General features: G+C 36.6%; 1 protein-coding gene across 2 annotated transcripts in view; it reads left to right on the top strand.

Moving 5' to 3' along the window:
* SEMA3A (semaphorin 3A) overlaps nt 1-13,398 on the top strand; it is a 176,099-nt gene that overhangs the window by 41,035 nt on the left and 121,666 nt on the right. For both annotated transcript variants that reach the window (XM_067316877.1, XM_067316878.1), the window contains exons 2-3: nt 8,390-8,547; nt 11,350-11,412. In XM_067316877.1, coding sequence (XP_067172978.1) covers nt 8,390-8,547; nt 11,350-11,412 — 221 coding nt within the window. The remainder of the gene's footprint in view (nt 1-8,389; nt 8,548-11,349; nt 11,413-13,398) is intronic.

Raw genomic sequence — 13,398 nt, 5'->3', positions numbered from 1 at the left:
GGTCTGAATTCCTTCTTACTTGAAATAGTCCTAGAGTCAGGGCACAGTAGATCTGGTTTCCCCGAGAGTTACCTTAAACATACACACAGAAGGCCACACAGAAGACTGCTTTTCTCACCCACCTCCAATCACTCTTCCATCGTCTTGTTATTTCCTGGAAATAGCTAGTGAGTAAAAATTGTGCTCTATTTATGCTTGGACCCAGCAAGTGGTTAGGCCAAGCAGAGGATGGGACATGACTGTATTCCCACCTTGTTCCCAGCTTGGCCAAATGAAATACATTCTAGCCCTGCGAGCACAGCTTGCTCTCCGTGCCCTTAGTCATTGCAAAGGTGTGCATGCCTGTGTGATATGATACTTAATGAGGCACAAATGGAACTTTTTTATAGATAAGGCAATCCATGAAGTGACAACTACCCACAATTTTACTTTCTTGATAACCAGGACCTGTTCTGCCCATTGAAGCCTAACTTTCCAGCAGTATCAAACAAATGGTTGAGAATTAATGAACTACTAATTACATCTGATGATGACTGAGGTACTTAATGAACGAGATTGAGCTGGCTATTTAGCTGTAGTAGCTTGGATGATGGTATAATTTAGGGTCTTGCAATGCCATGGTTGAGTTTACCAAGCTCATTCCGGATGTATCACCCAAGGCGAGAGCTGAGTTAATGCTGCTACCATGTTTCCAGTATTCCAGCTGGTATTTTGAGAGACCATTCTCATTAGCTCAGTATTTTGCCACCTTACTTTGCCACATTTTAGAGAACCCTAAGAGTTACAGATGTTGTCCTTAGCAGCTGGGACATCACTGATACAATGCACCCCTTCCATTATTTCTCCTCTACAGTCTTTATACCAGGGGTACAAATGGGAGGTAGCAAAAGTATTACCTATTCAAATTTTAAGCCAGATAAGATTTCTCTTAGAGAACTTCTCAGTAAAACCAGCTGCTGGCCTCTTTTTGCCATCACACACACACACACACACACACACACACACACGTATATGTGTATGTGTGTGTGTGTGCATGTATATGCATACATGTATATATGTGTGTATATATATATGCATATATGTGTGTGTATATATATGTATCTATACGCACACACGTACATATTAATGGTTTATTACAAAAAATGCTATAAGTAATATTTATTCTCTGTGCTTTTTTAGCAATTTTGCATTTAAATACCTTTGAAGTTCACAGTTAAATCTGTATCATAATCTTGCTCACAAAGTCAAATTCATAATACGAGATATTAGAATAATTTCACAAATATATGAAATCAACCTTTATAAGCCCTTGTTTAGCTCAAAGGTTAATATTTTTCATGTTTTGTAAGAAAATAACTGAGCAATAGGGATAATCTGGATTCACTTTCAGGGACAAAAAATACAAACAATAAAGGGAAAGCAGGTTGGCTTTAGAAACCAAAATGTTTTATGTCTTTAAAATATCATGTGACTCCTTCAATTATTCAAATCAAGAACACTTTAAGGGCTGTCATGTAGCTAAATAGCGCTGACATTAATGAGCTAAAATCTACTCTCAGTTTTACAGTATAAAAAACATGTGCATCAGTATTTTGAAGTCAAAGGAGTTAGTCCATACTTAGACTGGTGCAACTGAAACAAAACATTGGTGCAACATTCCTCCTTCCAAGGATCTGGTTTTAATCAAAGTATACTTGTGGCCCTCAGATTTTCTTTGCTGCAGTGGAAGGTAAGCAGGAGTGTTTCATTTAAACGGCTTGGCTTCCATCGCTAGTACACCAAAGACTGTATATCTTGTCCTAGCTACTTCTAATTGCTTACAGCGTAATGGCATGTAGTTCCCTGAGCTACATTTCTGCACTACAGGTTCTTTCAGAACCAAAGTTTAGCAGCAGAAAATGGTTCTATTTTTTTCTTCCTTCCAGTAAAGTTCAGTGAAACACGGTGATTGGCAACTGTTATGATAAGGTGTATGAGGCGGATGAAAGCTGGGATTGATTGAACAGCTGTGAGAGGCTCTGTTCCAATTGTATTTTGATTACAGATAAGATAACCCTCCCTTTTCTCCCTGTGATTTATCTCATTCAAATTACAATAACACAGAATTGCCATCAACAACAAATCCTGTGTAGTTTCAAGTTTATCTGGCTCATAACATAGCAAAAAACCAAAGGTGCTGATTGCAAAAGTTTTCTTGTTACCTTACTAAAAATGGGTAAACCATTTAGTGCACTATGTGAGCTCATACATTTTATAAACCTGGCTTTTGTTTCATTTCAGATAAAAATGATCACTTTCTGTAATTTCCAAGCACTGTAATTCTGAAATTATGCAATACCATGAGTTTTTGAGGTTTGTTTGTTTCTAAATCATTTTCTGTTTCTGTTTTCTGCTGGTCATATCATGAAATTAAATGATCATTGTTAAAAATCCATTGGAAGTGTTGGCACATTTAGAATGTTATTAAAAGCCTGATAGCCTGAATGTTTATAGTAAAAAATGTAACAAAACAAAGATCTCTGTATTATTATTATTATTATTATTGCTTTTTGCTTAGGGTGAAATATTAAGCAATTGATTAAGTGGTTGTCCATTACTTTAATTAATTACTTTGAAGAAAACCTCCTCTGAGTAAACGTGGTAGTTAATCTTGGTTTGAATTATACCATAGCCTGTTAGCAGGATTCTTTATTATTTTTTGTCACAATGGACAATTGAATCTTTCTCTTCATTAAGAACTTATTCTTATTTATTATTCTTATTTATTAAGAACTTATTCTTAAGGTCCTAGTGACATCTGAGGAGTAGGGGAAAGAAAGTAATTCAGGTGTAAAACAGCAGAATCCCAGCAAAAAGAAAGTATTCTTCAGGGCATTGGGCATGTTACCCAGCATTAGACTTTGAATGGGGTCAATATCTCACCTGATTTTAGACACCTGAAAATCACCTGAGTTGCCTACTATCAACATTTATAATAAATAGAAATATCCCACTGTGTGCATCGCAGCTTGTCTACTTTGTCTACTTCTCTAGGTTCAGATGTGGGGATTAACTCATAACAAATCTGATGCATTTTCCCTTCTGCATCCCTGGTTTTGCCAAAACCCCTGATCTGGCTAATGCCTCACAGGAAGCTCCCTTGACATGCTGCCAGCCCCTGCCTTCTTCTGCATTGTTTGCTAAGGGCAAAGCAGAAGGGTCCCACACAGACTTTTCACTGTCTACACGCCAAACCATAAAATGGGTAGGACATACAGAAGAGGTTAGAAGTTAAAATATCCACTCCTTTCCCTGCACAGTAGCCTTAATATCTTGGAATTCAGCAAATAATCACACAAAGAGTAATGACTAATTTATATCTAGGTTTATTTAGAAAGATATTTGTGCTAATATACAGAAGAGGCACAATGTTCATCTGTGTAAGCAACACATGCATGTGCAAACATGTGGCCACCTGATACTCTTTAGCTAAAGTAAAAGCCTGGCGAGAGAAGAAGGAAATGTTCTAGCATGACATTGTGGGAGGCATTGCTCACAGTTCAGCAAAATCCCTGTTTGATGGCATAATACTCATTGACTCATCTTTTATCTACTGCTAGGAGATATACAATGAGATCTTATCACTGCAGGCAAAGGAATGAAGGTCGGGAGCTTTGTGCAACCATCAACCCACTCATTTGATTCACGAGCATGTTATGACGAGCAGAACTGAATGTATAATCCAGTCAACTCCACGGAGTCACTAGTAAAAGGACAGGGCCAGAGTTGAATCCGAGTGAAGAAACTGGGGGTCCTTTCCTCTGATTTCTGTGGAAATTGTTATGGGTCTTTGATTCCTATCAACAAAAATACCTTGACTGATGTTATTGTGAAGACTATAACAGGAGCACAGGTCAAAACTCACAAATTTGCTCACTTGTCGCATAGACAAACTCCTGCACAGTAAAAAGATAATTTGCTCCATATTAGAATATGTACAAACTAAGATGGGTTTATTTTGTTACGTTCTCCTCTTGACAAAATTCTACTGAAGGAACAAGGACATAAAGCAAAGTTTACAGTGGAATACCAGCCATGGATATAGCAAACTCAGGATTTGTCTGACTGTATTCATCTTAGCTATAGCTATGGTTTTCTGGCTTATTCTTTAATGAAAAAAGTGTCATAAAAATAAACCAAACTTACATTCCTTGTGCATGCATATTTCCATTGACTTCACTGTTGGAATTTGACCCTCAGTGTGTATACGTACTATTAAACTGAAATTCCATTAGCAAATTAAATAATCATGTATTAGAAGAAAGACAAGAGTTAGGGACTGGTTTTCTTCTGTAAATTTGCCAGCTTGCTCTGGCAAAGTGAATGTTCGGACACAGGTCAGAGAATGGATTAACGAAACCCTCAATTAATAGAAGAAAGGGGAAAGAAAATTAATAGAAGAATCTAGGGAAAGGCATATTCAAAGAAGTGCAAATACCAGAAGGCTTGGACACTGGCAGAAAAAGTGGAGCAAAATGGAGTAAACATGTCAGAAGGGCTACAAATTATATTCTTAAATGCAGTTGAGGTGAAGTGGTTGGTAGGAGAATTTGGCCCACAGATCTTGAGAAACTGAAACTCCAGCTGTCTTCAGTGACTATTACAAGTGAAAATTCAGAATAACATAGTGCTTTTTTAACGTGTGGTGCATTTAAGACTGTTAGTTTTGGTCACCTGCAACAATCTCAATAAATGTGGGAAGCAAGCACCAATAACAAAAGCAATGAAGTCTTTATTACTTTCAGAGTATCACCACCCACTCTAAGTCTACCTCCTACAGCATTTTATAGACAATATTACAGTCATAATGTGGAGTTGTTAGCTTTACAGGGAAATGTTTGAAACAACAGGAATGCATGCAGCTGAAGATATGTCAAAAGGAAGTAAGAAAACAACTTCTGAGCAATTCCTGAAGAAATGGCGTTTGGCTGTAACCGCTGGAGGAGTAGAGTTACCAACTTTGCAATAAAAATAACTGGGCAAAGCATAGAGGAAGTCAACAAGTGATTGTAAAAACAGGCAACCGTTATATGTCTGCGCGGGTCATGTATACACCCAGCATGTCTCTAACCTTCAATACGAACAACAAAAAAGAAAAGAATTAGGGTATGCACAGTAGACAGTATTAATACCATTGACTTTGGGAAGGCATTCATCGCTTTCCTCTTGTCATTGTCATGTGGTCTTGGTTGTAAATATTGGTTTATTTTAGCACCGATCAGGCACGTACCTCACCAGCATGACTGATCACAGAATTGATGGATGTCAATGCCCTTCGGGGAATGTGCCCTGTCACTGCTGCTGCTGTCATCTTCTCAGCAACAGCCGCTGGCTGGGTACCGAGAGCGCGCTGGATGGTAAACACTTTGAGACTAATTAATCTGAGGAAGTGGAATACTTAATTTGTATTGATTGTGCAAATGCCATTGCTCTGCTCTTCAGCAGCCCTTTCCAGAATGTCATATAAAACTCTATTCATTACTGGAGAAATAAATGTAAGTTGGAATAAAAAGCAGTGGATCCGCAGGGATTATTTAGGTTTTTACCTCTTAGTTGTGATGTAACTCAATCCTAATTAAATCAGTAGTGAAAGAGAATCATCAGCACCTAAATGTCATTTCTGCCCTCAACCTATATTCTCAGACTAGTTCCTGGTAAGTAGAAACCTGATTTCACAAGAGGATTTAAAATATAGTCATGACAATATTCTGAGGCCTTTTTTTTTTTTTTTTTTTTTTTTTTTTTGTGAAATAGAACTGGAAGTCTGACCATCTCCTGCAAAAGTGAATGGGGTAGCACAGGAGGTACTAGATTAAAACCCAGAAGTAATGTCCTAATCTTACAGGAGGCAGCTGGAAGTTAACTCAATTTGATTCTAACTTACAACTTCACCAAAAGAAAAAAAAAAAAAGAGAGAGAGAAAGAAAAAGAAATAGTGTTACCTTTAACACCATTGCATATTCTAGAGAGTCACAGAAAAAGAAAAAAAAAAATTACTACTTCCCTGCACAGCTACACCTGGTCCTTTTAAGTTACAATGTGGAGACATAGCAACAGTGAAGATAATGATGTAATTTATTTTTGGCCATAAAAAACCATTAGACTCCAATGTTATTATCCGGCATTTTTCATGAATGTTAGAAAACAAAAGAAAACATCAAACACCATCTGTAGATGTGAGTATTCAGAACTCTGCAATAGAAAAATCATTTCAATTTGGTTTTAAACCAGGCAGCTATGTGACTGGCTGATCTTCTTGCCATTTACATCAGTTTCCCATTTGTGTAGCTCACTGATTTCAGCAGCTACTTCTCGTTATGCCACAGTCACAAAGGGCAGAATCACACCTAGGAGAGTTCAGACTACAAAAGATGAAAAAATTATGAGGGTTTTTGACAGCTATATTATAAGAAAAATTAACAGATACAGATGACAGCAAAGCGTTTCTAGCCAGAAGAGATCTAGGACAAGTTAAGCAATCAATCATCTGCATCACTCACTATTCAGCAGAGAGACATTCAACATCTGAATCAGTCATTACAATGTAAAGAGAATTAGTAAAGTCTCTAACAAAATGCAAATAAGTGAACTGGAGGACAATACAGTCAAATTCTAAAACTTGGCAGGAATCCAGAAGAATTATTTTGACAAGACTGCTTGGGGTGATTTGATTTCTTCTTGTTATATTAAAAAAAAAAAAAGAGAGAGAGAGAGAGGGAGAGAACTTAAGTCTTGAGTACAAGTAGCACCAGTTTTAAAAAGCATGCTGCAGCATAAATGTATATAGTCACATTCAATCAGAAAATTCCTAGAATAGAGAACTATAGAGCATTCTCCGGCACTTTGTTCTACTCCTAGGTGAGGGAGCTCTTTTTGATGCTATTGAGAGTTTGTCCAATTAAGTGCAAAGAATACAAATCTAGGCTGAATGTTATACATCTTCTGAGTGTTATCTTATCTTCCTTGAATGCGTTGCCTATCCATTGTAGAATATCAGCCAGGAATCTTCTTCAAAATTCACTCGGTATATATGAATATAAAATATAGGTTTAACACTTGCGTGACTACTAAGTCGGAGCTAATGAAATTCTGTAAAAGTGTAAGTATTGCTATTATGTAGATCCAAAGGAGCCCCTCTTGACATCTTCCATGTTCCTGTTAAAGGAAAAGAAGGAAAAAGGGTACAAAGAAAGGAAAATAAAGCAGAATCAACTTATGTTAAAAAAGCAGCTTCACATCGATTTTTATCAGCACAATGAGTACAGTTGGAGTAATGGTTGAAAATGGAAGAGAGTAATCTTATTCAATACCAAAAAGGGAAAGTCAAAGCCAGGTGCTGCATTGTTAGGCAAATTCTGAACATCTTGAAGCTGTTTTGGCAGAAGCGATACACCCCCGTGACTTGCACGCGTGGCATAGCACCGTACACATGAGCTGTCTGAAGGTCTGGCTGTGCCCTTGAGCAATCTTCTCCTTGGATGCCGTTATGTTCACTCCTTTCCTCATCTTCCTACGGGGCCTGGCCCGGGGTGTGAGGAGCTGCATGGGCAGCAGTGGAGCTGCTCCTGCACCTAAAGCGTTCGCTCCGTGCCTTGTAGAGCCGGGGCTTGAACCTGGGGCTGGCATCCAGCTGTTACAGAGGATGTTCTCTATGTCCCCGGCCTCTCCCTGCTGCTTTCAGAGCACCGGGTAGGATCTGTCATATCCCAGGGAAAGTTTTTTTTAATCTCTGAATTGCTAGTGTAGACATGCCTTGAAATGATAGAGTGGATCTGGCTCTGGTCCTGGTATGGATGCTGCCTGTGTCAGTAACCTGGGATGTTGGTAATACATTTCAGGATGAATTGCACATGTATTTTAGCTCACCATTTTTTTTTCCTCTTTTCTCACAATTTATAGGTCTGTATGAAATAGTTGGGTTTTTTGTTGTTGTTGTTGTTGTTGTTGTTGTTTTTAATGCTGGAAATACCAGATTTTGTGTTCAGATGTGGTTTATATCCGCTGGTCATCCTCAGGTTGATGCCTGAAAATCTCATTAATTGAACAAAATTGAACTTTGTCCAATAGTTGATGAGTTACATGGATAGAATTTGCCACCTAAAACCTTCACACAAGATTCTCATTGATTTTATTGATGTTTGAACCTTCCATTACATAGAGCTGAATCTCACTAGCAGTTTGGGTTTGGGTACTTGAAACAATAACATTCCCAGGCCCAGGTACAAAAAACTTTCACTGGTTTTCACTCCGTAAATATAATTTGCTAAAGTGAAATCCATACAAAGTCAGGATACTAGTCTATATATCACTTAACTGTATTAACATAGAAAGTATTGCCTTTGTCTTACAGAAATGTTGGAATCCAACAATATAATCAATTTTAATGGACTTGCTAATAGCTCCAGTTACCATACTTTCCTCTTGGATGAAGAGCGGAGTCGACTGTACGTTGGTGCAAAGGATCACATATTTTCTTTCAACCTGGTTAACATCAAAGAATATCAAAAGGTACCTTGAATCATGTTTTATAGAAAGTAAATGTGCGCTTTTAACGTTGTACAAATCATTGTTACCCAGACTTTGTTGGGCACTCTTTGAATTATGTAGTAAGTGTTCTGTTATCAGGAATACTATATGGCTAAACAAACAAATAAAAAAATTGCTGACTCTATAAAATGAAATTTATAATGAGTTTATAATCTGTAATTATATAATCTACAACACTTTTTTTCAGATTGCAAAAATGAGAAGTAATACAGTAACTGTAGCAATGATAAGTGAATAGTCCAGCTGTTTCCCAAATAAGACATACTTTCATGTTTGCTGCTAAATAAAGCAAAGGTGACTATTATGACAGTTTATACAAAAACACCTTATTACTCGGTATTTGTTGCAGGTAAAAAGCAGCTCTTTGAGAATCTGAGTGTTGATGTCTGTTCTTTAACACAGCACTTTCAGGCACTGTGTTTCTGCTGCTCATGAGCCATAACGGATTACAGATTGATTAAAGAGCAACAGATTCATAAAAACTTGCTGTTCTTGATGGAGAGTATAATTTTCCAGTAAAAGTTGGAGACAAATTAAAAGCTGACAGTTTGGTGACGTTCCAGAGTATGCTTTTGTTTGCCTCTAAATAAATCATTTTAGCTTTTCATTTATTTTAATGAGACAAAATGCTTAGAAGGTAAACAGTGAGATGGAGGTTTGATTTGTTATATTGAAGTATTTTGATGGTACATTTTAAAATCTTGAGACTACCCTTTTATGGGAGATATATTGCTTCAATACTCCGGGATTTTTTTTTCTTGGTGTTCCTGACCTTTTGCCCGTTTGACTATTAGCTTCCTAAGATGATAGCAATAAATACCTTGTGTTTTCTGTTCAGGGGGAAGACAGGCTATTCATTTGTATTCTCTAAGGAAAAAGGATAAAAGGAAAACTGGATATTTTCTTTTCTATTCTCTTTAGAGAGGCTATAAAGGAAACTAGCTATTTATTTGAATTCTCTGAGGGATTCATAGTTTAATGTGAAAAACATCTGGAATAATTAAAAGAAAGAAGGTGTTTCCATTGCAGAAAACAGTTCTGCAGAATGGGAGGGATTGTGTCCTACAGATTTCAGGATTCAAGTACCATTAGAACACTCTCTGAAATTATACACAGATTTATTAATAATAAATAAAGATTTGCTGTTGGTGGCATGGAACTGAACGTTCAATTAAGTCAAAATTGACTTAAAGAGTAAGCTTTAAGTCTTGTATTTAGACTTTAGACTTAAGAATAAAAAAGTACTTAAAGAATTTGGGGGTCAGTTTAGTAAAGAAAGGGGGTCCCTGAAGAAAGTTAGATCAAAATCATAATGTTGCCAGTGCTGCACTTGAGCTGGAACTTCACCAGTGGTTGCTGCCATTAAAAAGAATTAAGGTTTCTATATAATTGCTGAAAGCAACATATGACTCGAAAGGAGCAGCACCCCAAAAGCCAAATTTTCCAGTGTATTAAAAATGGTGCTCTTTAGCTCTAGACTTTTAAGCCAAATTAGAGAAAATATTGCACTGTGACAATAAAGAAAGAGAACATTTAGCCATTCATTTTAGAGATTAAAATACTGGTTTGAACAATATAGAAATCTTTGTCCAAAACTTGAACTGAAGTTGAACTGGTCCTTTTGGGAGATCAGAGAAGTTTAGTTAATGTTTTTCAGCCTAGTAAATTTTAATTTTCACGTGGCTCTGTACATTTTAAGCCAAGAATAGAAAGAGGAAGTAGCAGGAATCCTTTGAGGGAGAATTTGCTCATAAAATTTTCAGCCCATTTTATAGACTTAAGAGGTTCAATTTCTGTTTGGATTTCATAATATTATAAGAGAATTCTGAATTTAGACATGCTGTTGCAAACTTTACTTTAAAAGACATATATAATATCTCCTCCATCCTCTTCTGCCATCTATATTCATTTTTTTTTCTTTTTTAATACTTTCCCTTTCACTTTCTTTTAACAAATTGTATTGAACACCAAGGTTATAATCCAGACTTATGGCCATTCATATTGCATTATCTGAGGCTCCCGAATGAATAGCCTGGCATTTTATGTGAAGATCATGTTTTATTCTATATGTAATTCCTAAAAGCTTTTCAAAAAATATGAATAATTGACTGTGAGGGTCTCTGGGTTTTCTCTGTATGAGGTGAGATACATTTTCTACTAAACAAACACCATAATAAACTCAGGTTTAAGATTACTTGTGTTAGGGTAGCTCTATAGGAATAGCAACAACATTCCTACTTTGACAGTATGATACTTTTCAAATACCACAGTTTCTGGTTTTATTATTTAATGAAGACTCATAAAAGAGTGAACTAGTAGATACACTGAAGAGGCAAACACCTCATTTATGATGCCGTAAGCCTAATGCGAGATTGCATTTCACATAGATCAGATTTATTGTTAGTAAGTATCTGCAATTTTTTGCTTTCAGTCTCCATTTCATTATATCAGATTTAAAACAGTGGAAGAACACTTCTCATATAATGGAGAATCAACCCTCTTATCATTAGTATTCAAGATTCACTGCTGAGATTCACAATACAGACTGTATTTCAAGATTGTTTTTGCAGTGATTCCTTTCATTCCTATTTTTTTTTCCTATCATGTCATTTCTTTGTTGTCAAATTTTATGAAAGAAAAGGAAATAAAGAAAAGAAAGGGAAAAAGAGAAACTGGGTAAAGACACTCCATAGCATTTGCTCTGCAATTTGTGATTATTGAAGGATGAAATAACATAACATGATTTTTGTTCTGTGTCTTTAGATTGTTTGGCCTGTATCTCATTCCCGAAGGGATGAGTGCAAGTGGGCTGGAAAAGATATTCTGGTAAGTACAAATCTTTTTAGCATCCTTTTTTCCTTTATAAAATATTTAAAATATTTTATTATGCCTCTTTATGTTAATTCTTAAGATATTTTTCCTCTTCTGTAAGGCCACTTGTCTGATCATATCAGACTTGAGTCACCTCAGCCTCTTCTTGTTATTCTAAATAATGAATCTTTACATTTATAACCAGAGGTTTAAATTCATAAATGGAAATTATGCAAATGAAGTAAAATTTATTTACTCCCCCCCCAAAAAAAAACCAAAATCAATTTCTCTTCTCAAGAAAGAGGAGGAAGAGAGACACTATTAACTCTTGCGTAATTCTCTCTTGATCTCAGGGTACTTAAAATTTTGATGTATTTTTGCACCGTTCCGGGTCCCAGTCCTTTTGTGAGTTCCAAACAGTCATTTTTCTCTGTGGCATCTCACTGGGGTCAGTGGGTTTTCCTAGGCTTTTTCCTGTATGGACTTTATAGCAAGATTGAGCTCAAAGTGGTTTTAACTTTCTGCATCAGTTTTAATGCCCCAGGAAAGACACAGTGATATTAGGCATATTTTTCTGTGCATTTTCCCGTATTCAAGTGTACATGTCAGTCACTGTATTTATGAAGCAGGAGATACCTAGCCAGTAGACCCCAAATAATAGTCATTCCACACTGCTAATGACTATCTTCTGTGCAAGAACAGCTTGGGAATTGGGAGGCGAGAGCTGCAGAAGGAAAGGAGGGAGAAAATACACACGTGCAATAAGCCAAATACTTGCACAGAGGAGCCAAATGGGAAATTCTTGTGATTGCCAAGGTATAACTGAAAGTGGAACTTGGCCCCATGTGTATATGCTATTGGCCTGATTTTCAGAGATGATTCTGTAAAATATTCATAATGCCAACCATTTGCCTCTAGAGAGCTCCATTTAAATAATTTCCTAGGTCATAATAAAAATAGGTTCATTGGTCTTTACCTAGGCCATAAAGGACAGTTGTCTTCATAAAAAGCCAACTGGGAACAGTAGAGGTAGATTAGGTGAAAACTAAGAGATATGGGCTGAGCTATATATGTGAAGGGGCAGATAAAGTACTTGGCTATAGCAAGAGCTATTTCATTAAATTGCAGTAATATGTTTAAATTAATCCTTCTTCATGTTCACAAATAATTTTCAGGAGTACATTACAAGGTGAGGATTAGAATATCTAATTTTCAAGGTGAAAAAAAAGTAAGGCTGGTGTTAAACATCTGAACAAATTAGCTAACCTTGCAGCCCAATCTTATACTTTTTGTGATATTAAATTAAGTAGATTTTTTTACAGCCTGAGTTGAAATCTAGAAAATTAATAAGAGATACAGCACAGAGATTGAAAGTATACTGTTTTAAATTTTTAATTCTTATTTTTATAAATTCAGAAATGAAGAGTATGTTTCATACATTGCAGTAGGCTGATTCCAATCTATTCATAATAAATGGAGACATTTTATTATTCTGGAGTGATCTGGGAAGTTCAGGTCTGTGTCCTCTGGCTGCTGTAAGTTTGAGAGGACTATTTGTGCTGTAACAAATTTATACACCTGTAATCTTTTGCTTCTTCTGACATCAGGGCTGCTTCGCCTGCTGATCGCGAGGGAAAGGTGAATGCAATGCGGTGCTCCAATGCTGTGTATGACCCTGGTGCGTTAGCTGCCTGCTAGGACCGTAGGACATAAGACCTAGGTGGAGCAGGAGCACAGCGTCAGGACACAGTGCAGCCCAAGCTGCGGCTAGCAGTAGTACAGCAAAATATTTCTAGTACCAGCTATTTTTGGAAAACATTTTTTGGATACATGAGTTGTTAGGGTTTTTGTTTTGTTTTGTTTTGTTTTTCTAAGTTTTAAGACTTCTCTACAAGAGTAGATGAGAAATAAAGAAAATATAGGTCATATTTAACGTGGGGCCAGTTGTGGTAGGCAAGCTAGAAAGATGGAATATGCATTTCTGTGTGTTTAGGTCATCAT

This window comes from Apteryx mantelli, chromosome 1 (genome assembly GCF_036417845.1).
Source record: "Apteryx mantelli isolate bAptMan1 chromosome 1, bAptMan1.hap1, whole genome shotgun sequence".
NCBI lineage: Eukaryota > Metazoa > Chordata > Aves > Apterygiformes > Apterygidae > Apteryx > Apteryx mantelli.
This window is presented reverse-complemented; position numbering and strand designations above follow the sequence as displayed.